The sequence below is a fragment of the Buceros rhinoceros genome, unplaced genomic scaffold (genome assembly GCF_000710305.1).
Source record: "Buceros rhinoceros silvestris isolate BGI_N320 unplaced genomic scaffold, ASM71030v1 scaffold3093, whole genome shotgun sequence".
NCBI lineage: Eukaryota > Metazoa > Chordata > Aves > Bucerotiformes > Bucerotidae > Buceros > Buceros rhinoceros.
Window position 1 is genome coordinate 10,979 of NW_010401661.1, and position 24,159 is coordinate 35,137.

General features: G+C 44.4%; 1 protein-coding gene across 1 annotated transcript in view; it reads right to left on the minus strand.

The window, feature by feature from the left end:
• The window catches only part of TENM4 (teneurin transmembrane protein 4), a gene marked incomplete at its 5' end in the record, with an annotated part of 99,157 nt that overhangs the window by 10,940 nt on the left and 64,058 nt on the right, over positions 1–24,159 (minus strand). Inside the window, 4 exons of the mRNA XM_010132341.1 lie at positions 4,545–6,159; positions 7,375–7,671; positions 15,287–15,522; positions 19,299–19,471. Coding sequence (XP_010130643.1) covers positions 4,545–6,159; positions 7,375–7,671; positions 15,287–15,522; positions 19,299–19,471 — 2,321 coding nt within the window. The remainder of the gene's footprint in view (positions 1–4,544; positions 6,160–7,374; positions 7,672–15,286; positions 15,523–19,298; positions 19,472–24,159) is intronic.

Sequence of the window (24,159 nt, forward strand, 5' to 3'; positions counted from 1 at the left end):
TGTGTCAGCAGTAACCAGGCACTACTCTAAGATAAGCAGAGAAGCACAGGAACAACAATATGCTAATGGAGGCCAAGATGCTCCAATCAAATGGGCAGTGTTGTCCAGTCCTGGACAGTCAGCTCTGAACATCTCAGTCACAATGCTTCTCTTCCTGAGCACTCTCAAAGTGCTTTCAAGCTGAAGATTAAATTTAGAGCTCTGTGAGCCAGGATACCAGGACATCCAGGATAAACAGCATGATCATTTAGCGGGTGCTCATGGAAGAAGCACTGGACATTTCCTCTGCTTGTTCCATGGCATTTCCACCTCAGTCCTGAGTTTCTTGGTATTTTTCATAACAAGGCGTAATCTGAGTATTAAACCAGAGAAAAGTCACGTGTCATCTTTTATAGTAACACTTAAAATCCTCCACACTACCTGACAAGGTACATTATATTGAAAACAAGTGTACAGATAAAAGACTAATTTGTTTGGGTACTTTTCACAAAAGTACATTAGAAGTCCATGGATGGCAGGAAAATTGCTGGCTACCAGCGATAACCTATTGTCCTACGCAAAAGGGGGACCGCTAGCACTGAAGGAGACATGACAGAAAACTCAGCGATTTGGGACATCATTCCTGCATTTACTTGATAGTAGGCTACAAACCCTTCCCAGATTTTTGATTGCACAGCTATTAGGAACAGCAGCTGAAAGTCAATCTGCTGGAGGAAATAATGATGAGGCTGGCTAGCTCCTAGATCTGCTTGGGATCAGCATCACTTCCTCTATAAACTTCAGAGCATTTGATGATCTCACCTTGTTTGCCTTCACTGAACTCTAGAGGACACACCTGCCGCAGACCCCAAGCAATATGGTGAGCATTTGGCACACAAATAGCAATTGCAAGAAAAAGAAAGGTATGAAGGCAAAGTTTAGCTAGTATCAGCTCCAGGGGTCTTAAGTGTTTGGGATGTAACTGGGATTGTCTTGCGAATGTGCTCTGCTTCAAGCTGGACGTGCATGGGGCTTGGTTTTCATTTCACTAAACTCAATGAACATTTTTGAAATAATCCCCAAAAGGGATCAATTTAAATACTCAAATATACATCACTGAATATTTTTTCTCTGTTCCTCGTGAGTCTAAATGAGTGTTTTGAAGGGCTGGTCGGAAAAGAAATTACCGATGCAAGTGGCAAATAAAGCACTTCCAGATCACTGGAGAACCAGGAGCCAAACAAACACACTATCTGTTGCTTGTTTTCTTACAGGCCAAAATGTTGAGATTGGGCAGATGTCCAAAAAGCCCTAGTGACAATCCATGTGGAAGGGGGAGGATTTCTGTAATAACAACACTTCTGTTCACTCAGTGTACAGATTGTTTTTGGAGTGTCTTTGAAACAGAGAGGTCAGAAGGAGGGAGAGAAATTAAAAGGCTCATTTGATTATCTTTCTCCTTAGCGCTAAGCCAGTCTGCTTCCAAACCCGTCTCATGTGAAACAAAGACCTTTGATGTACATATTGTGGACCAGGTGGTCAGGAGTACAAAGTAAAACAGTGAAGGTCGGCATTGGTGCAGGAACCATTTTCCAAGCACTTCACAAATGTTAAAAAGGATATAGGGCAGGGATGCTGAACAGCAGGAAAAAAAAATATGTAATGTGTCTGGAAACATTAAAGGCAAGCTTTTTTAGCTACTTTTCAGAAAACTGACTTTCAAAACATTTGCAAACGGGAGTGTGTTCTTTTTTGGGAAGAGGTATCAGAATACCCAGAGCAACAACGAAAACACAACCCCCCAAAATACAGGAGGAAGGTGTGGAGCTGAGAAAACAGAGGGGAAAATATTAATTTGCCAAGAGGCAGTGACAACTTTTGTGACAGAAAAGTACATTTCACATCACAGAGGTTTTTTTCAGCTACAGTAACCCTGCCAACACATTTCACAGTAAATTCATTTGAGGGCAAAGAAAAAGAGTGCTTAATGCAGACACATGTAATGGAAATGTCAGTTCAATCCATCAGGATTGCTGAAGCTGGCAGCAAAGCTCCCTGCCACAAAGTGTACAATCGCTAAAATATTCATATTCAACAATGGGCCTCTCAAAACATAAATACCTGCTGCTCCTGCTCTGCCCTCCTCATGCCTCTATTTGTACCCACGAGCTCAGAAACCTCATACTCGGAGATGAAAGTACGTGTTCTTCACCCATGTCCTGGGCACCGAGCTCCTCTAAGGACAGCAAGTCCCAGAGTGGGGGTGGAGGGACAGAAAGTGATTTCTGGGCAGCTTTGGTTGTGATGACAAGGACACACTCATTGTGGGTCCTGTCCATGACAAGCCTGAAATCTTCAGCAGAAGGAAATGCCAGAGCAGCAGCCTTGCATCACGGCACTCATCCCATTACATGGCTTGTTTCTTCTATGCAATGGGAGAGGAGAAGCTTAAAAAAAAAAGTATTTGGGCTCTGTATTCTTGAAAGACTAAAAAATTTAAGACAGTGGAAAAAGTTATTTGGTGTGTATAAAACATTAAAGTATCAGATTTGGACATCTTGAAGTTATCATCAGAGCTGGGTGGGAAACTGTTTGACTGTTCCAAGACAGGACTGGAAAATTTATCCTGTCTTAACTTGAGCAGGAAAATAAATTTCTGTTAATATGTCATGAAACGACTGTTCAAAACGTAGATCAGTTTAAGATGACAATTCAAAATTAAAATCTCCCCTTTTGGTTCTGACTCCTTAAATTTTCTTTTCCAGTTTTCAATCATTAGTTTAGACTTGAAAAGGTTAAAAACCAAAAAGGATTTTTTCTTTTACACTATTTTGGAATTTGTCATTTGGACAATTTTTAGAGCTGTTTACAACATTTCTGCTGAGAAACCTCTCAAGCTCTACCCTCTCCCATAAACAAATTCCGTTTTGACAAATGAGTATTTTTGGATAGGAAAAGTTATCTCAAAGTATTCCCTGCCAACCTTAATCATCAGAGTGAGGCCAACACACAGGATCTTAGTCTGCATCTTTTGGCATATTTTACTTGCCTCATGACATCATCTTCTCAGCTCTAGAGAAAAGAGCTTTTCATTAAAAAAAAAATACAGTCTAATCCTTATGATTCCTGCAGAAGACTCTAACAGCACAAATCCTAATGGCTAGAAAAACAAAGGATTTCTATTCAATAGCGTTTGGGTTTTTTTGCAATTAAGCCAATCTCATAATTTATGGGAATGAAAATATTGTCGCATACGGCAAAATTGTGATAGACACAGTAGGAAAATTTAATTCTATCTCCTTTAGAAGTATGTACATTTGATTTCTGACTGTATCACCTCATTTTTCAAAGGGAAGTACATAGAAAAGAGTCCCACCAGAAGAGTTCTCTCAAACATTACTACCGGTGTTGCACAAAGGACATTTAACTTGCAGAATGATTTTTTTTGTATGAAAAGCATACATAAAGCCCAGGTTTTGCCATTTTACAAAGTTCTGGGTGAAGCAGTGCAAGTGTTAAGTTGTGCTGTGACCCTAAAATCTGGCCTTCAAATTTAACGCACCTGCTTTTAATAGAAATTGTTAATTCTGTGGGACGGATGAACTTTGAACCGCATGGTTAGTAAAGAGTCGTAGAATCACAGGATCTTTAAGGTTGGAAAAGACCTTTAAGATCATCAAGTCCAACCATTAACCCCACACTGCCAAGTCCACCACTAACCCCCATCCCTCATCATCACATCTACACATCTTATAAATCCCTCCAGGGTTAGGGACTCCATCACTTCCCCGGATAGCCTATTCCAGGGCTTGACAACTCTCTCTGTAAAGATTTTTTTCCTAATGCCCAGCCTAAACCTTCCCTGGCACAACTTGAGGTAACTTCATTCTGTTCCCCATCCCTGTTGTCCAGCTCAGGGGTGTGGGTACCTGGGGAACAACTGGTCTTACTATTAAAGACTGAGGCAAAAGCAGCACCTCAGCCTTTTCCTCACCCTTGGACACTATTTTTCCCTCCGCATCCAATAAAAGATGGAGATTCTCCTTAGCCCTCCTTTTGTCGCTAATATATTTATAGATACTATAATTTTTATTGTCTTTTACAGCAGTAGTCAGATTAAGTTCTGGTTGGGCTTTGGCCTGTGCTGGCAGTAATAAAAAGTTTAAGTTGCTGCTGCCATTCTGCTAAAATCCACATGCCATTTGTGTAGTTGCAAATAAATCTCTAAGCAAAACTGTGTAAGCAGCTGCCCCTCTAGAAAGAGAAAGGTTATCAGGACATTAATTGGTAGCGAAACTTGGGATATCTGAGGGAATGAAAAACTGGAAGCAAAATAAGGAGAATAAACACCAAGGAAGAGAAAAGGAAACAGGTTTGGGAATTACAGTCTCTATCTGTGCTAATGAATTAAACATGCTCTGGACATAGGGGCAGCTGCCAAAGAAAAGCTTTTGTTCATTAGATTAAACACTGGAAAACCTCGTGGTGACCAGGATGCAGAGAGAGAAGAAGCCTATTTACTGATGGCAAGCTTGTGAATATGTTAATTAATTTAAATGTCTTACCTGTCATGTAACATTTGATATCCTGAGAGTTGCTAATGGGATTGTTGTTTTTGAACATATACAGGTTGAAAGGCATTATGTTATTGCTACTCAGATGCTTCCACATATCATGGTCTGGACTCGTCCACCGACCTGCTAGCACATCATAGTCTCTCCGTCCCATGTGGACAAGCTTTGTGAGGGGGTCATACAGTCCTCCGTGGTAGCCGATGATGATCTGGAAGTTGGGATTGGTGTCCATATAGATCTCCCCATACGCCGTGTACAGTATCTGCTTAATCATTAAGCCAGTCCCGCTGAAGACAGCCAAAGGAGTGCCAATGTTATCGCAGGCTATGTAGAATTCATCACCGCTGCTGAGCTCCATTGCAAAGAGGTGGCCTTGGAGGTCATAGTAAAGGGAGGTGATCTCAGAGCTCGAGTGGTTGTATAAATGGGTGACCTTGGTTGGGTTGGTCAGGTCTGCATAGAAGAACTGCAAGTGATGGCCGTGGCTGGTTTTGCTAGAGACTCTCCTTCCTAGGCCATCATAGCGGTATTTCACACTCCACCCACTAGCTTTATTGTAGGCTTTGATGAGCAGACCAGCTGAATTGTACTCAAAAACATCATTGCCTCTTTGCTTCAGGAAGCCATCTTCATCCATTCTGTACTGCACATCCCCCAGTCTAGTAATCCTATCCCTGAGGTCGTATCTGAGTGGCGTGAGACGGGCACTGTTCCCTGGACTCAACAGATGGAGGTTTCCATTTAGGTCATAGCTGTAACGCCAGAGTGGTTTGTCATTGATAGACACTGTCTGCAACTGGCCATCAGCATCATATTCATATGAGTACCTAGTTGTGTTTGCATAAGGGCCAACCTTCAGCTCTTTCTTAACCACTCTTCCCATGTTGTCATACTGCACAGTCATCCAGTACATGAGAGACCGGAATATCTCATACTGGACCTCCTTCATCCTGCCATAGGCATCAAAATGTTTAGTGTGAGTCATGACAGCAGTGGTGATAATCTGGTTGATATCATAGTAAATGACTCCAAATTTACCAAACTGCTCAGTTTTGCCTGATACATCGTCGTACCTGTAGAGGTCAATGGGTAAAGGTGTCTCGTTGATAACTGCTTGCATGCTGGTCACCCGAAAGCTGTTGTCATAATTATAGTCAAAGCGTGCATTCACCATGCCTTCCTCAGTGAAGCGGAAAATCTGTCGGTCAATGAGAGGTCCTATCTGTCTGTATCTGATTGTGCACGTGAAGCCTTCATTTTGCAAGTTGATGGTCTTCAGCATGCCAGCGGTTTCGTCGTAAGTGAAACTGATCTTTGTGGTGTCATAGAGCATCTCGGCTAACTTGGACAACTTCCCGTACTTGTAGATGACACGTCTCCCTGTGCCCAAGTACAAAGTGTGGAGGAGCTGCTCATCCTCTGTGAAATCCTGAATTACTGAGGCGTTGCCTTCTGGTGGCCGGTAGATGTTCCTGTAGTAACCAATGGAACGAATGGTTTCTAAAGTCTGACGGGCAACGTTGGGCATGGTCACCGAAGACAACCGGTCATTCTTATCAAACTCAAAGATGTACTGTCTCTGGCTGTGAAGGAGCAGCACCATGGACTGGAGAGGAAAGAGAAATGTATAGATTATATTTCTGGTTTTCAGACAAAATTATACTCATCTCTCACGAAACCTGCAAGATTCTCCAATCCAAAGAGCAGGGTAAGTGAGATAAATCTTTGCACCCATAGGGAGGTAAGAGCATGCAGCTGCACGGCACATCCAGTATCCCTGGGCAGGAATGGGTCAAAGGAAGAAGCAGTTGTGCAGTGAAGAAGGGCTACATTCCGAATGCTCAGCTGTTAGAATCAGTAACCTGTAGCTAGCTGTCTCTACCCAAACTCCCTGTGCCAATGGCTTTTACAGACTACATAAATAAAATTGCTAGAGCTACTTAAACAATGCTTGAAAAAGTATCCCCCAACACCTTCCAGTGCCCAATTAATTCATTGTGTCTCTGTATCTTCTACTACTCTCTCAGTGCAGACTTCTGCCTGCATGCTTATTTGTTCCGGGATTTGGGGTTTTTTTTTAATATAACAATCCACACATTGTATAATACAAGGAGCAAGTCAATACTCTTTGGTTTTTGAAAAGCTTTGTTACTGTAGTTTCCTTTAACTGCTATAGGGAGAGGCTTTACACAAAACTCAGGAACAAACATTTCCAGTCCCAGGTACACAGCAGCATCTCGATCTACAGGGCACTGGGTAGTGCAACGATGAATGTTAATATCCAGATGAATTTAAGTCCCAATCCAATCTAGAGAGCACAGACTACAGAAAACACTGCGAAGTGTCCTACAGCAATGGGTCTGGATTCACGCCTCGTGCTTTTTCATGACATATATTTCCTATGAGGCAGAAATGGGCCATGTGAAGAAGACAGGATGTCAGATTGTCAGGTTGTTTTCAGATGGAAAATCCAGCTGGAAATTCCTACTGTTCACTCCTCCAACTTTAGCATAAGGTATTTTGTACACAGCTCAGCAAAGGACTGTTGTGCTTAGAAAATCAAATGCCAAAGCCTCACAACACTTGCTCTCAGACATGCTCTCAGTGTGCCTGGAAGCAAACTTCTCAGGCTGTTTTCAACTGCTTTTTGGTGGTCTGGCATCAAAGTTACTCTGTGCACCTTAGTGTAGGCAGAAGAGGAGCGCTGGCCCCTAAAGACCATAAATCAGCTAATGCGAAGGAGTGCAGCTGTACTGAAGTCAAAGGGTTAAAGCCCCTTTGTACAAAATGCACAATCTCTGAGCAATAAGAGGATTTTCACCTTCTCCAAGTAAGTGTAGCTCCACGATTTGCCATCAGCAAAGATCCGGGATGTAATTCTTCCGGACTGATCATACTCCATCCTTTCTGACATTGTGCCCCTCTGAATCCCTGCAATGTGTCCTCCTGGGGAATAGGTGACGTTGACCCCATTCAGTCTGCTGCTGGGTGACCAGAGGCTGGGTCTCCCTGCCTGGTCATAGAGGATGCGGAGCGTAAACTTGCGGTGGTCATCATAGATTTTCTCTGTCCTTGTCACACGGTCAAAGTCGAGGGACAGCAGGTTTCTGTTGTGAACCTGGAAAGAGAACCAGGAAAGAAATGGAGAATTAGGAAGCTGGAAACAGTTTAAGTTACAAAGACTACTCTTGTGTCACCCAACACCACTTTAGACCACATTGGAGAATATCCATTGCCTCTGGATAAGAGGCAATTTCCAAAGCAGAGAGTTGTCCTAATGCTGCTTCTGTTGACTTCAGTGAGGAGAGAGGCAGACAACCAGGCACTTTTGAAACATCACCACAAGGAAGGAATATTCCCCATATCCCAAACCTACAGCAGATGTGACATACACCTACAGAAGATGTAGTCACAACTTGTTTCAAGGAATATTTGTAAGCTGTTCTGCTTATCAAACCTGGGATATGTAGTCTTTTGCTTTCACGCACATAAAAACATAATACTCGTAGAAAGAAAGAGGGACGTTGCATCAACATAGCTGATAACAGAGTTTTTCTCTGAGTTTACTGAATATACTGCACGCACTGGAGGTTAAACCTTTCCCCTGAGATGAAATATGGAGGTCCTGGCCACTGAAGATGTTACACAGAACAGGAACTTTTCTGTGGGAGCTGGACTTTTAGCTTTGTTGTCCTGGGGTTATTCAGTGTTGCATAATTACACTCCTGTTACCTTCACTGCCTCTGCATTTCCAAAGATCAAAGGTATCTACTTCAAAGGCAGGAGCAGGAATACATTTTGATTCAGGAATTGTAGAGCATAGCAATACAAAAAGGAGCTGATAGCACAACTCATGTTTGGCCACGTGTGCAAGAAAACTTACAAAGCCACATCACCACAGTAGGAACGTGCTCAGAAAGGATGCAACCTCCCCTGCCCTGCCCCACATTACCAGTATGAGCTTGCTGGTGAAGACAGCTCTTTCTCCATCCCACCAGTTCTGAACCTCTTTCAGCTGGGGAATCTCTTTTTTTCTAGAAAGGTGCAGATTCTTCTTGATGAATTTCAAACTCAAAACAGCTGACTTCATTTTCAGTTCCCTTTGCAGCCCTTCGGCTACAGTAGGATTTGCAGGCTACTGCAAGGTCTTCAGACTGCAAGTTAAACATGCCACCTTATCCTGTGCTGGGTAGAGCTGATACTCCTGTCCTGAGCACTGTTCTCAGCCCTAGCCCAGCTTTGATCTCAGCCATTACTTTAGGCTGTGTGACTGAATTCCCACTGTATTTTGAGGTATATGGGAGTATCCGAGAGCTAAACTGCAAGAGAAAGGATGCAATAGTGGAGAAGGGGCTCCTCAGCACTGTAGGCGCAGGAGAAGGAAGGGCAGGACCACTGTGATGTTTCTGTGCTGAACTCTGGAGAATGGGGACACTTCAAAATCATAGAATCATTTGGGTTGGAAGGACTGCTAAAGATCATCTAGTTCCACCCCCCTTGCCATGGGCAGGGACACCTTCCACTAGACCAGGTTGCTCATAGCCCTGTCCAGCCTGGCCTTGAACACTGCCAGGGTTGGGGCACCCACAACCTCTCTGGGCAACCTGTGCCAGTGCCTCAACACCCTCACAGTGAAGAATTTTATCCTAATATCTAATCTAAATCTCCCCTCTTTCAGTTTAAAACCATTACTCCTTGTCCTATCACTACGCTCCCTGATACAGAGTCCCTCCCCATCTTTCCTGTAGGCCCTGTTTAAGTACTGAAAGGCCATGCTAAGGTCTCCCTGGAGCCTTCTCCTCCCCAGGCTGAACAACTCTGACTCTCTGAGTCTGTCCTTGTAGGACACATGTTCTCATAGGGAAGATGAATCAGAATTCAAAAGAAGGCATCCCTGGAGCTGAGGTTGGAAGAGGCAAAAGCAGAGTTGAGAAAATGTGGAAGTGAGCTGAGGTTGTGTATGACCAGCTGAGAGGAGGAATCAGTGCCACGATGCAAGTGTGGAGATGCTCTAAGAGAAGTAAGTGCAAAAGTTTTTTTCAGCTTATGAATAACAATGCTGAAAGACAGGTATGACTCGAGGAAATAAACCTTGTGGAAAAGTAGATAATGCTCTAATTAAATGTGGGTAAAACAGAATGTAAATGGGCAGTGGGAGAAACAGGGAATCAGCCAACAACCCACTGTAACAGGCAAGCTGAGAAATAATTAAAAAGGTATCAAAACTCTAAGTACAGATGCACACATGTAACTAACAGAGCAATTTGATATCTCATAGGTGCTTGCTGCTATAAATAGAGAGGCAGAAGTGGCAATTGCTTGCCAAAAAAATAAAAAAAATAAAAGTAAAGCAGGAAATGATAGTATCTCTGCCTTCCATCCATAGAGCAGATCCAGCCTGGCAGCTGCAGCTTCTTCTGCTACTGGTCTCTGCCAAGAGAGCTGGAAAGAGCTCTTCCAGGGCTGGGACGGTAATTCAGGCTGAAAGTGGCCTCTCTAATCTGCATGCCAGCAGCAGTGCTGTTCACTGTGCTGGAAGCACCAAATAACAGGTCCCAGGATAGCTTGTAAGCTCAGTCCAAATCTCTGCATCCCATTACTGGTGCCCTAAGTCATTCCACCCTCCCTGTGCTCTGGCAAGCAATTTTTGCAGGACTAGTTGGAATCATTTTCTCTCTTTTTTTTTTTTTTTTTAATGATTTTCTTTTCCCTGCAGCTCTCTCGGTATAATCTCTCTTTTCTCTGAGAAGTGCTGCAGTTACAACAGCCACCCCTCAAGATGATGGACAGAGTGAACCCTACCCCACCACAGAGTTTCTAAACAGGGGCTAGATCTTTTCTATCCTTGTTCAAGGGTATGCCTTGAATCATAGAATCACAGAATGGTTTGAGTTGGAAGGGGCCTTAAAGTCTACCTAGTTCCAACACCCCTGCCATGGGCAGGGACACCTTCCACTAGACCAGGTTGCTCAAAGCCCTGTCCAACCTGACCTTGAAAACTCCCAAGGATCAGGCATCCACAACTTCTCTGGACAACCTGTTCCAGTGCCTCAACACCCTCACAGTAAAGAATTTCTTTTTTACATCTAATCTCCCCTTTTCCCCCTTGTCCTACCACTACATGCCCTTGTAAAATGTCCCTCCCCATCTTTCTCAGAGGTCCCTTTAGGCACTGAAAGGCTGCAATAAGGTCTCCCTGGAGCCTTCTCTTCTCCAGGTTGAATAGAAGTGAATTTTCTGCAGAAGCACTGACAGGGATTCAGGCTTCAGTCCAATAACTGTGTTTTATGGTGAGCAGCTAAATAATGTGCCATTCTACAACCCAGAGTCCCTATCCTGGAACAGGATCTGAAAAGCTCATGCAGAAAGCTTTTGCCCCTTGGAGTGTTTGACATGGTTTGTGATCAGCACAGGATCGAGACAGAATAATTTGAATCCACAGTTCACAGTGTCTTTGACGTCCCCTCTATAATGTGTAAGAGACTAAATTTAACCCCAAACTCATGTTCCACAGTACTTTATTGAATCCTGTATCTTGCTCTGGAAAAGCAAGAGCACAAACAAGCCACCATCTCTGATTTCTCCAATGCTTCCTATGGAGCTCCTTTAGCTTAAATAATAATTAAACAACATGCATTGATCTTCCCGGGAGCACAAAAAGGGAAGATTTCTCATGAAAACACTCTGGCAGCCTTCAGCAGAGGAGGGCAAAACAATACTTCTGCAGTGAGAACTCCAGGAGCCAACAAAATCCATGTGATAAACGGCTGCCTACAAAGCAATTTCCCCCACTGAATTGCTAAAACTGTTGGGGTGGCCATATCCAGATCTTGCCACCTTGCAGAAATTGTGGACACAGTGCTGGACTGTCCTTGCTTGTCAACACAACAGGAATGGTTCCAAGAGATGCCAAGAGACCTCGCTGGTCACATTGGTTCTGGGAAGTGTCTGGGACAGCAAATCTTGATGCCACTGTTACCTTGCTGCCAAGATCTTGGGAAAAAAAGTGACTTACAACAGAAGTATCCACAGTTAAATCAATAAAGGAGCTGAGCCAGCAGTTCTGTCTCTTTTGGCTGTCCTATGTGCTCCACTATCAGAGATGATTTTACATCTTTCTTTATTGAAAAATTCAAGTTTGTTTTAAAAAAAATAAAAGGAAGAAGCTCTGTTCCTTGGAGCAGAGTTTACCTAACGCTCTCCCTGCAGATGGACTCTGTGTTCGTGGTGGCTACTGATGGGTTGAATTCATAGCCAGCCAGTTTGCAGACAATTCACTACTGGGTGGGTGGATCAGAGCATCACATCTTCCCATGGGGTGTGTGGGATAGGAACAGGGAAAGGGGCTGCTTTAACATATTTGTGCAGCTTTACTGCTGCCTGGCCAAGTGCAGAGCCAGGTCAGTGTTGATGGGACTGGGAAAAAGGCATCAGGGCTGGCCCCTTTCCCTTCATCCATGGAGGAGTCCCTGAGTTGTGTCTTGTCCCTGCAGTAAAGAACCGTATGCATTGTATTATTTTCTAGGAAGGTTTAAGGAGGCAGCTGTGAACCTGCCTTCATCATGCTGGGAGCTGGTCAAGCTCATGGCAACAGGTCAGTCCCCAAGAACACCCTGCAACCGCAGGAGGAAGTGTCACAACTCAGTAAATGTGGACCCATGCTATGGCAGCAGAAAGGATGCTGATTTCAGGGAAACTCCCTCTTTTATAGTGGCCAGATCCTGTTCTCATCTCAAAGTCTTCATGGAGTGACACTGCAGCCCCTTTGGGCATGTTCTTCCGGTGTCAGCTGCAATATAGCTAATTTTCTTTTCTTTTTAGTAGCTTGCTTAGTATCCCGAGTAGTGCTGTGTTTTGGATTCAGTATGAGACGAATACTGACCATACACTGATGTTTTTAGTTGTTGCTAAGGAATCAAGGAGTTTCCAACATCCCATGTTTTGCTAGTGTGCAGAAGCACAAGAAACTGGAGGGGAGCACAGCCGGGACAGGTGACCCAAAGCAGCCAAAGGGATATTCCATACCATAGAACATCATGCTCAGTACATAAACTGGGGGAAGGTGGGCAGGGGGAGCAGATCTCTGCTCAAGCATCAGTCAATGGGTGGTGAGCAATTGCATTGTGCACCACTTGTCCTTAAATTTTTTCCTCTCTCTTTTTGTTATATTCCTTTTCATTACAATTATTATTTTCATATTTTGTTGTTATAATTTATTTTATTTTAGTTACTAAACTGTTGTTATCTCAACCCATGAGCTTTTCTTTTTTTTCTCAGTTCTCCTTCCCATCCCACTGGGAGCAGGGAGAGTGGCTGTGTGGTGCTTTGTTGTTGGCTGGGGTTAAACCACGGTATCTTTCCCCATGGAGCACCATGTCTTTGCTGCTGTTTTAAGCTACTAGTGGGGTGAGGGGAGAGCAAAAGTAGTGATTTACTCACATATGGCAGAAAATGATAACATTTCCCCAAATGAACAAAAACATGTTGAACTGAACTTCCCTAAGCTTCTCCCTTGCCAGGGAAAGCAGCAATTACTGGTATGAGGGAAGAAGAGAACATAACACAGAGAATATGTTAAATGCCGGGCAATCTCTAGGGAGGCAATTAGCACCTTGCAGGTTTGTGCCTCAGAGGTGCAGATGCTTCCATGCAGGTACAGGCAGGCAGTTTAAAACATCTTGTACACCCTCAGCTACTCTGAACCCCTGAAGAGAGCCATAACTGAGTCCTTCAACCATGTTAGATGCTCTTCTGCTCCATTAGAAGGGTCCTGATAGGCTCAAAATGTGAAGAGATGATGGCAGATTTATAGGGACACAAGTAACCAGCCTGAAAACTCATTTTGCAGGTGTTTTTCCAAGTGCAGGACAATATAAAACAAAGACACATTCTGCGTTCAAATCTACTGTGAAAATTTTGGAAGATAAAACTGACACAGGCAGCTGAGCTGCGTCTAAATGAGTGGAAACTGCTTTGAACACCAAATAGCTGTGACACAGCTGCAGATTTCAGAAGGATCTCTCAGAAGAAGACCTCTCTGGTAATTTTGTGGTTATTAAAATTAAATAAAAATCCCAAGACAAAGCAAACAGGAAGTGTGATGCCAACTGATCTGCAGACATACAGCAGTTCCCACCGAAGGAGCAGCTTCAGCTTTCACTACTATCCGCAGTTTTTCTCCCAATATAACAAAATATGAGGTTATCAACACAGAGGCTTGGTTGGGGAGGGTGAAGAGCAATACTTGACAAGTGTGAGCAAGGAGAGATGGAAGAAATCACATGAAGGTGTCAGGGGTCACGCGGCAGGGAATAGGGAGAGGACTGGGAAACACATAATCCAAAACCAGAGCATTAATATTTACTGCAACACTGAAGTGCGAATAAATAGCTGGAGTCATTGTGCTGTGGTGGCATTACACAGCACAAAGTATATTTCTCAGAGGGTCTGAATTTGCCAGGTGCTTGAGCAGCTTCCCAGGAACGGCTCATCACCCTGTGACTCAGACTAGCAAGGTACAGAGCGATTGCACAGAGCTTGCTATTACAAGTTACCAGCCTCACCAGCAGTTAGCAGAGGCATCACAGGCTTATTGGGCAAGAACTTAAAACAGCCCTGACAAGTCTGTGGTGCATTGTGTGGAGCAGGATCCTCAAGACACCTCAGTTTCAAGCACAGAAAGGACCGTGTGCTCCTGGATGAGAGAGCACCATCAGCTGGAGCTGTTCATAAGGCTTCACTTAGGGAAGAACGGCAGTTGTAATGAAATGCCTGTGAGCCCAGCTCTTCAACATGTTCAACAGAACAGCCCGTTTTAGGAATCTAGAAATTTCCTATGAGGCTGCCCAGTGAACAACAATCATAGAATCACAGAATGGTTTGGGTTGGATGACCAAGTTCCATCCCCACTGCAGTAAGCAGGGACACCTTCCACTAGATCAGGTTGCTCAAAGCCTTGTCAAACCTGACCTTGAACACTGCCGGGGATGGGGCATCCACAACTTCTCTGAGCAACCTGTGCCAGTGTCTTACTACTGTCATATCCTATCATTGCATTAAGGGATTAAGAATTCCTTCCCATCTTTCCTGTATCCCCCTTCAAGTACTGAAAGGCCACTCTAAGGTCTCCCCAGAGCCTTCTCTTCTCCAGTCTGAACAACCCCCACTCTCTCAAGCCTGTCTTCATAGTAGAGGTGTTTCAGCCCTCTGATCATTTTTGAGGCCTCCTCTGGATCAGCATCAACAGGTCCATGTCTCTCCTGTGCTGACCTTCTCTTCTCCAGGGCGAAAAAACCCAACTCTCCCAGCCTGTCCTCATATCCTTGCAAAACTTTTGGTGCTTAGTTCTGCCAGCAGCACACGTAGAAAATACCTGTACTAACTGGTGTAGTATTTTATAGTCATGATAGTTCCTTGCTTGCATAAACAGCCTGACATGATGATTAAATCTGCGGTGTCTGAAGGGAGGCCAGGTGTTCCCAGTGATGCAGAGGACTTGTAGGCAAATCAATAATACTGTGATGGCTAAGAGAACAACAGCACATCAGGAGACCTAAGAATATATTCATTCATAATGGTTGTGTTGCTGAGGAGAGGATGAACATCTGGTTCTCTGTCCTGCAGCCTCATCCCTGTTGCAGACAATATAAATGGGCCCTGTCCCTTTCTGTCATGAGCCTGGGGACTGATGACATGGGAAGTGGCGTTCAAAAATGCTCATGCTTCTCACTTACCCTCAGCCGACGTCCAAAGACAGTGACCTGCCCTCTTGCTTGCTCCTTCCTCTGCCTCCACTCCACAAGATTGAGGCCATTATCGATGGGCAGGGTGACATTCCTCTTCCCCACCGTAGGGTTGACGGTGCCAGCCAGCAGATGTGGCTCGGTTTGCAGGGCCACTTCCATGCCGTTAGCAAGCATCAGTCTGAGAGAGCCATCAGCACCGATGTAGTAGCTGTTCCGGACTTGGTCTAAGGAAAGAGAAGAGATTGTTTCAAATGGCTCCCCAATGATACGGCTCCAGCCTTTCATTTGCTCCTTACTCCTTTGGTTGTAACCAAATGCACTCTGTCACTCACCTGTCCCACTCACAGGGGGCATAACATAGGTTTCATAAGTAAAAGTAAAGATGGACAACATCTTTTTCATTCTGATGAGTCTGCACCTCAAATCCTTGCAGAAAGAACTTACACAGGTTTAAAAAGGCACTAGTGGAAGGGCCATGTATGCCGGGTCAAACATCTTCCTCCAGGCTAAAACACTGGGTGGTGAGATATTTGTTTTAAATCACAGTTCAGCTGAAAGCTTTCCACACTTTTATATTCTAAAGATCCCAATTTCACTACAGTATATGAAAAAGTGGGGCCACCTACTTCCCTCAGCTTATTCACTGCCTCACAAGTGACAGGAAATTGCACAGCGAGTTAATGCTGAGCAGTTCCCCAAACACCAGCCAAACCCTTTCACTTGGGAAAGCTTTCAGGAGACAACTGAAGTCCTCATGTTTGGAGAGAAAGAAGAGGCACTAAGCTCCCACACATCTCCATACATCTGGCCTCCACTAGCTCCTGAAAGACCAGCAGATTTTGAGGCCAGGATTTGGAAGTTCAGGAGTAGAAGCGAAGAGCAATATCCCTTCCACATCCTTCAGGAACCAGGCAGGCTGAAATCCTGTCCTTTGAGTCTCCAGCTGGCATTGCTGTCTGCAGAGAGAAGCTCATGAGATTTGCTCTGTGCAGAATGGTTTTAAAAGAACATTACACAAAGACTGCCTTAACTGAAGCTCCTCAAAAGCTGGAAAGTATTACAATTTCTGTCTCCCAGCTTGCCATAAATACCTAATTGTGAATAAAAATACCTATTAAAAATGCATGTCAATTGTTTTTCCGTTCTGAAGCAAGTTGGGTCTTGTTCACTAGTTGCTCCGCCATAGCTCGGCAGGAAACAAGAGCACAGTGAAATTATCATCTCTTGTCTGGATGAAATAGATCAGCAAAGAGCACAGTTTGGCATAATTAGGAAGGGAAATGTGACACCAGTTGGTCTTTTTTTATTGTGAGTCTGCTCCTGCTCCTGTTGCAGCCAGCTGGAGTCTTGCCACACTGATCTCAGCAGGACCACAACTCAACTTACTGTACGCAGCAGCAATGCTGTGAAACAGCTGTGGCACTGGATTTTGCCACTACAAACATACAACGGTGATCCACGGTGTAGAACCACTGACTGCTTCAGTTGATGGGGTCATTTGACACAGACCCCAGCAGTATCAAACACACTCTACACTTGATTCTGCCAACAGAGAGAAGGGGGACAGTCAGGTGGCTTTTGTTCTTAGATGCTAGGTTTGGTGAGGAAGTGGTTGGACATGTGTTTAAAATAAAATCAGTGAAATATTTCTGTACAGCTACTATATTCCTCCCTCCTTCATCCTTCACCAGGAAGCTATAGAAAGCTTGAACGTCTTCGTGAAATTCACTGGACATGTGATGCTCCTTTTGTGCCACATAAGCACCACAGAGGGGTTATGGTGGATTGTCACCAGCAGTGTGCGGAATGTAAATCCTCTGCTTTCAACATTTTGCCATGCAAAGACTCTTTCCTGGCTTGGGAAGGCATTTCTCAAGGTGGGGGGCATTGCATGCTGTGTTTTATACTGCTTTGGCTCCAGGACAGCACTGACCTATTTTGGCCTTGAACAAATGCTTGCTCTCTCATCAGTGCAGAGGACAAAATCCCACAGAGGTGCTGAGGTGCCTGTTAGCTGTAAAGGCTTCTAAATCCATCCAACAGGAATCTGTATCCATCTGAAAATGCCTTGGCAGATCTCACCTGTTCACAGTGTGATGCAGGTTTCCTGAAAAGTTCACCAAGGGTTTGTGAAAGCCGGCCAGAGCTGTGGTTCCAGAAGGAAAAGGCACGAGCGCCTCCCATGTAAAGAGATCTGCAAATGCAGAAATCTGCAATATGCATTTTCCCTGGAGAGCAATGGAGTGGGCAAGACACTCACAGCAGCAAGACACTCACAGTCCTTGAGAATGGTTCCTGCTCCATCCACTCAGAACACAATTGGAAGACAACTTACATTTAAGCTGTGCTCAACGCATCCCTGGGCAACTCCAGCGGCCCTTGTTTCAGTTTCCACAGTGCTTCTGTGAACAAACAGCTACCTCAGCTTGGAAATGCATGGTCCCTAATGCTATGGGAAAGCCACTCTCAGCAGGTCCCAGGCCGCCTCTGCTGCAATGTTATCCAGATCTTCACTTTAAGATAAGGCTGTTTCTTCAGATCCAGACAGTTTTGTAATTTTACACTTCCGAAGATGGTGAAGCTGTTTGTAAGAATTCATGTCCTAATGGCAATAGAGTCCCTGTGCTGGCGGGCAGTACAATGAGATAATTGACTGTGGCACCATTATGTAACTGTGCCCTCAGCTCTGGGTGTATAAATCACATCACAATCAATTATCTCACTAAATGGCCCCCAACAGTGGGCTCTATTGCTTAATTAGGCTCTTGAGGTGAAGCCAACCTCATGTCTGGGCAGTTGCCAGGTGTCTTAATGCGGCTGGGTGGGATGGGGCAGGATAGATTGGAGGCTGAAGTAAAGAATAAGAAAATCATTGTGCTCCCTGGCAGGAATAGTAAGGATGGCCTGAAGGGGCTGGCTGGCACCTTCTTAGAGCTTCCCTCTCCAAAGGCAGGAGAAGCGGTGTTTGGGCATAGCAGGCACTTCCTTTTAGGAAAACTTGCTGTTATTATAGGGAGAGAAACGTATGTTCCAGAGATGTGGGAACAGATATGATGCTGGAACACATTGGTCTCTCTTGGACCACTTCTTCACAAGACGAAATGATGTTCGACACCCCATTGCCATGAGGCAAGTGAATGAATGTTGAGGAGTGAAGAAAGCAGAGTCTGAAACTCCTTTCCCTTTCTCCAAGCCCTGGGGAACAGAAGTCATCATCCTGACCCTAAGGAGGCTTCGGCCTTCAGAACTTGGAGATCCAGGTTGGCAGGGTTTGTGCACTACAGATTCTGCCCCTACCCGTATGTTAGCACAGTGCTCCCCTGCTATTTCTTCCTCTTTTCTTTCTTGCTTCATCAACCTTGTTCTCAACCTCATCAATTCTCCACTTCCCCATCTTACCATCACTAGCAGAACCATGCTCATTTCCAACAACCACCAACTGGTCCCACCAGTCCTACCCTTCCTGCCCACCTCTCCTTTCTCCTTTGCGTCTCTCTGCACCAGCCCTTAAGCTCAAATGCAGACCTTTTGAGGACAAGGATGGTAATTTTTTCTGGATGCTTCTTTATGAATGTTTGAACAGCTAGTGAACAAAGAACAAGAGAGGTCCCCAGCAATCAGCTGGAAGCCCGTTCCAGGAGGTTGGAAGCTATTAAGGGAATGAAGCAAAGGAGTCAGCTGGGTGTGTGACTAGATTTCTGCAAGCCTTTTTGTTATAACAATAACGACAATAATGATGGAGGGTTGTACTGCATGAGGACTGCATGGCAAGGGGACCGGCTGAGAATGAAGCGGAAAACAGCTGCAGAGAAACCATGGCACCAGGGGGGAATGTGGCTGAGTAGGTGTGAGTACATGTCTGCACCAGCATGTGGGGATCTCTGGGGCACTGAGGGTGCAGGTGATTTTTGGTGCTGGAGTTATCAAGACAATGCCCATTTCCTGATGGCTAATCTGTTGTGTGCTGCTTGACTGGGAGAGGGACAGGGGCCCAACTCACCTTGGAGCAGGGTGTAGAAAGCTCCTGATGCTGACAGATTGGTTGTGATTGTAACATCGTCCTTGCTGGAGGTCTCGACCTGGACATGCACAGAGCTGTCAGTATCGCTGCGGAAGCTGCTCACTTGGCCGGTAGGGAACGTCACGTTGGTCAGGCGGCCAAAGCTGTCATACCTGAAAGGGAGGATGGAGTGAAACCAACAGCATCAACATAGGAGTGGGATACTGAAACCATCCTATAAAGCAGAGACCAAGTCTTGAAGTTTTTACCCAGATTTTTCTCAGAGAAAAATGCATTTTCACTTTGTCAGATTGCCTTGACTTTTTTTGCTTCATGAGAAGAAAATCACAGCTTTTAACTGAAGAAAATCTAGCAAAGAACAGAAAATGACTAAATAAATATTAGGCTGTATTTTAACCATATTTTCCTGATACTTATCACCTGCACTGTGCTTCTTGTCTACAAGAGTAACTTTATTTCCCACCCACTGTGCTGTGACTTAAGGAAAAGTACTGGCCCATGCATCCTGTCCAGCAGAACCAGGAGTTTCTGAAGGTCACCAACTGTTTTGTCTGGTTGTGTCCTGAGCTCTTCAGCAATCTTTTTTTTTTTCTGTCTTATTTTAAAAGCTGGTGTTAAGATAGCAACAAGAACCTGCAAGATGGGCCACATCAGGTAGAGAATTGTCTTTTGTGAACACGATGTAGAACCCTGAACATAGCTGAGACTTCCCTGTCTCCCTTTTTCTGTTCCTAGGACCATCTGGAAGGACTGATTAAAAAGTGTAAAAAAAGGAGTCCAGTTTTCACCGCTGCTGTGTCCTTGGTTTTACCAATGAGAGAGTCAACATAGGTCAACATCTGGGAAGGTTTCTGTGATGCGGTCACTTGTGTACCATGACACAAATGAAATAAGCTACGTACATGCACGTCCCACCGCAGTAAACAAGCTGTGGGGGGTGATTTTTCAACAGAAAGGAGCAGCAGACACCCGTGCCTAGAGGCCTCCTGAGTTGCCAGAGCAAACATACCATCCTGCCTCCCATTTGTGACATTGCAAAAAGGTGTTCTTGGGTCACAGACTGAGCTAAGAGCAGAGAGTTGGCAAGGGACCTTTGCAGTGAGGCTGTTGTAGGCTGAAACGGAGAGCAGCAGGGAACTACACTGGCTTGTATCTGGAGAGCTGTTGGACCTTCTGATGAGATGGACCTTCAGGGAAGGGATATTTAAGTAATTAGGGAGAAATAGCAGAAAAATCCCAGCAAAAGCCATCAGTGATAAATATTTGACTTTTTTTCAAGTCCTGCCCACATATTGTTTAAGAATGATTGATAATGCTGTATAAAATAATATCAAGAAATCATATCACTTGGGGATGCAAAGTAAATGGTAGCTGAGCAGAGAGGACTCGTTCTTCTGCAATACCCAGTGGTAAGTGTTTGATGGAGCACAGTGTCCAGGGAAGGGCACCATTCCTCAGAATGATAAAATAATGTAAATGATACATTAAGGACAACGAGCTTAGAAAAGCGGGAAAGCAAAACAAGAAGAGTTGATTTAGAAGAGGAGAAACAAGGAAGTGGGAAGATGCCAGCCTGACAACAGTTGTTCTGAAGAGGATTATAATTATTTATTTGTCATATCTACGGAGGCTGTGACAAAAATAAGTCAGCTTGAGTGGAAACAAAGATTCAGTTCAGAAGCTGGAGAATGTTCCCTAGGCCCATGGTTACTCTAGGCAGAGGAACAGATGGACACTCCATTGCCCATTGATTTTAAGAATAGTTGAGAGAAATGTGTTAGAGAGGCTCTGGATACAGTTGAGCAGACCTCGGAGGGAGCAGATGGTTGAGGAGCTCTTGATTTCCCTCTTCAGGATTACTCTGAGCTAAGTTCAAGACAATAGAACTCATCTAATAACAAAAAACAAAACAAAACAAAAAACCAAAACGAACCCCCCAAAAAACCAAAACCCCAAATCAAAGAAAAAGGACTCTTGAACTGCAACCCATGAGAAACCAAGGAGCAGCCATTGGTCTGGCTCTGCACTACACAGAAAAAGAAACTCATCTCCTCATCCATTCTCCTTTTTTTCTAGAATTGCATGCAGTGCTGGTACTTTGCTCTTGACAATATGCTTGCAGTGAATTAGCATGAGCAAGGGCTGGTTGAAAAAGATGATTTTCGTCTGAGTTTAATATTTAGTGTAATATTTAGCTCAGTGGGTGTGCTCATTGCAAGGGTCTCCAGCCCTTGGGTTTGGAGACACCATCATGTAAGGCTTTTCTTGGCCATTGGGAAGAGGGGGAGGTAGGAAGGTAGAAGAAAGCATTTGGCCCTCCAAAAGTGTCAGCCTATCAGTCATGGGATTATCCATGCATGGAGGACGGAGCAGCCTTGCCCTTTCCCTCCAAGGTCTTGGCAATCAATTAGCTACTTGTGAAATGGAATAGAAGGAAGAAAAAAAAATAATTAGGGATGAATTTAGGACTGCATTGTAGGAGTTTGGCAGAGAACAGTTAATGTTTTTCCAAGCAGCTAGTGGCACACAGCTTGGATCTGAGGTGAACCTCCTTGCAAGAGACAGAGCTAAAGTGCTCTCAGAACCTGATGCTTTGCTTCATGTTTGTCCCATTTACACTGACACAATATGAGTTTTGATGGTGCTTTCTGCACACTTGTCCACACATCTCCTTCTAAACCAGTAGAGTCTTAAACTGGTGATATCGCAGGTCATATCTTTACCCCATCAGCTGAGATAAGACACAAGGCTCATGATTTAGTGTCTCTCTTGAGCAGAGGAAATGTTATCTCTAAGGGTGTGTTGTGTAACACCCCAAATTATTTCTAAAACCACATCAAGAGGCCTATAAATAAACTAGTCTGAACCATAAGGGTAGACTCAAATGCTCCAAAATTTAAGAAAGATGGGTCTGAAATTGGCATCTCTGACTTGGTGGTGTTACAGACTGTAAGGGATTTATTTATATTGCTCTATTTAAATTTCAAAAAATGAGCAGCTCCTGAAATTGAGCCTGATTCATCTCCTAGATTTACTGGCACAAATCTCAATGTGCTAAAGTAGAAGGGTTGAGTTTGGTGTAATACAGGCATGAGTGTGAAGGGAAGCAGGTCTGTGGATTAGCAAAGAAGGAGAGTAAAAGCCAGAACGGGTGCAGAGAGCTTGGTCATGCGATAGATGTGGCTGCTGTTTCTTTCAAGTGCTGAGTCAATGCTCTCTAAGCCAAATGGTTTATCCTAACTGAACGACACTCAGCACCATGGTAAGAGTCATCACAAAACCTATATTCAATGCAAGCCCTACTTACACGTTCCAAAGACAGTCTCTAAAGCCTGTAGATACTTAGTTTAATGCTCCCAAGCAGTAGCAGACACCCAGCTCCTTAAGCTCTATTGATGGACATCCAACTCGCAGCACCCTGCCAAATGGTCCTCCAGGTCTCTGCTGGGCAGAGACTTTCTTCTTTCTTCTTATGCTGGTAACCTCTGCCTGAGCAAAATGGGTTAGAACAGCATGAAAAAAAAAGCCTAAAAGAGTATGATGGTTCCTAGACCTCTGTGCACCCATTTTCCTTTTTAAGTCAAAATGAATAAGTACAATGTGCATAATTTACATGGTAACATTTTTACAGCTGCAGAAAACTCACTCTACAAGAGAAAACTTCACCAAGAGCAAGGACTTCCATTTGGGACTTTGGGTCCTGAGAACCAGGGCTCATTTTGGGCCAGAACAGTCTGTAGTGGTGTGCTGGAATTGTTTTAAGATGTCTGCACGTTTACATTAGAATTTGGCACCTCCTTAGTCACCGCATTAGCCTCTGTCAGAAGTAACCTGGACCATCTGTGTTTTCTCTGTTTGCAAGAGCTGCTTGCACCTCTGCCCAGCAGTGAGGCAGGGACCCTCCAAGCACTCGCTTCGGGGGTGACAGCTCACGTATTTGCAGCTGCAAGGAGGTCATGCCTTACAGAGGGAGAAATGTGAGTAGGTAGCGCAATTAGACTGTTCCCATTTTTACTACTACTTTTAATTGGTGGCAGATGAAGTGTAAAACACTCATGCCCAGACAAAAACTCCTTTTAGCACTGCGGTGGCAATGCAAAAGGAGGTGCGGGAAGCCAGTTAGTGCAGACACACACAGCGTTTTCCTCTTGGCAAGCAGCTCCTTTTGTCTAGTTTTGCTCAGGACTGGAGCATTTTCGCCTTTTCCCTTGCTTTAGATCATGCAGCTCATACCTGTATCATCTATTACATACCCACAGTTCCCCAGGACGCAGCAGCTTGAAGGCTTGCACATCCCAAACATACAATGTGCTTAACGAGTCAAATGAGTTGGTCTCTTCTTCCTCTGCTTTCAGCTCTATAAAGGCACTTATAGGGCACATTCTTAGCTTGGAGAGGAAGGCCAAGTGACTGGCTCTCATGCAGCTGCAGGTGTACCCTGCTATTCACGGTACGATAAATCTTCCAAGTCACCTCCTTCTGTGGCTAAGCTGCCTAGCCATATTTCCACAGTCTCAGGATTTAGGGACAGGGCAGTTCTCATCACAACCTAAGACTTCTGTGTTCTCCAAATGCTCCGAAAGCAGCAGAATTAAGGAAATACTGAAACACAGGAGTGCACACAGCAGCCACACCGAGTGATGAATTCCTCACCTGCTAACACAGCTGCTGCCTCCCATTCAAACCTGCTGCAGAGACTCAGCACTCACAATTACGGGGACAATTATTAGGCCAGCGAAGGAAGCTGTTGCCATCCATTCCCAATTGGAAATGTATTTAGCTGAGGTTCAATGCACAGAATTAAAATGGTATTTGGTGCTTACGAGGCCTAATTGTTACC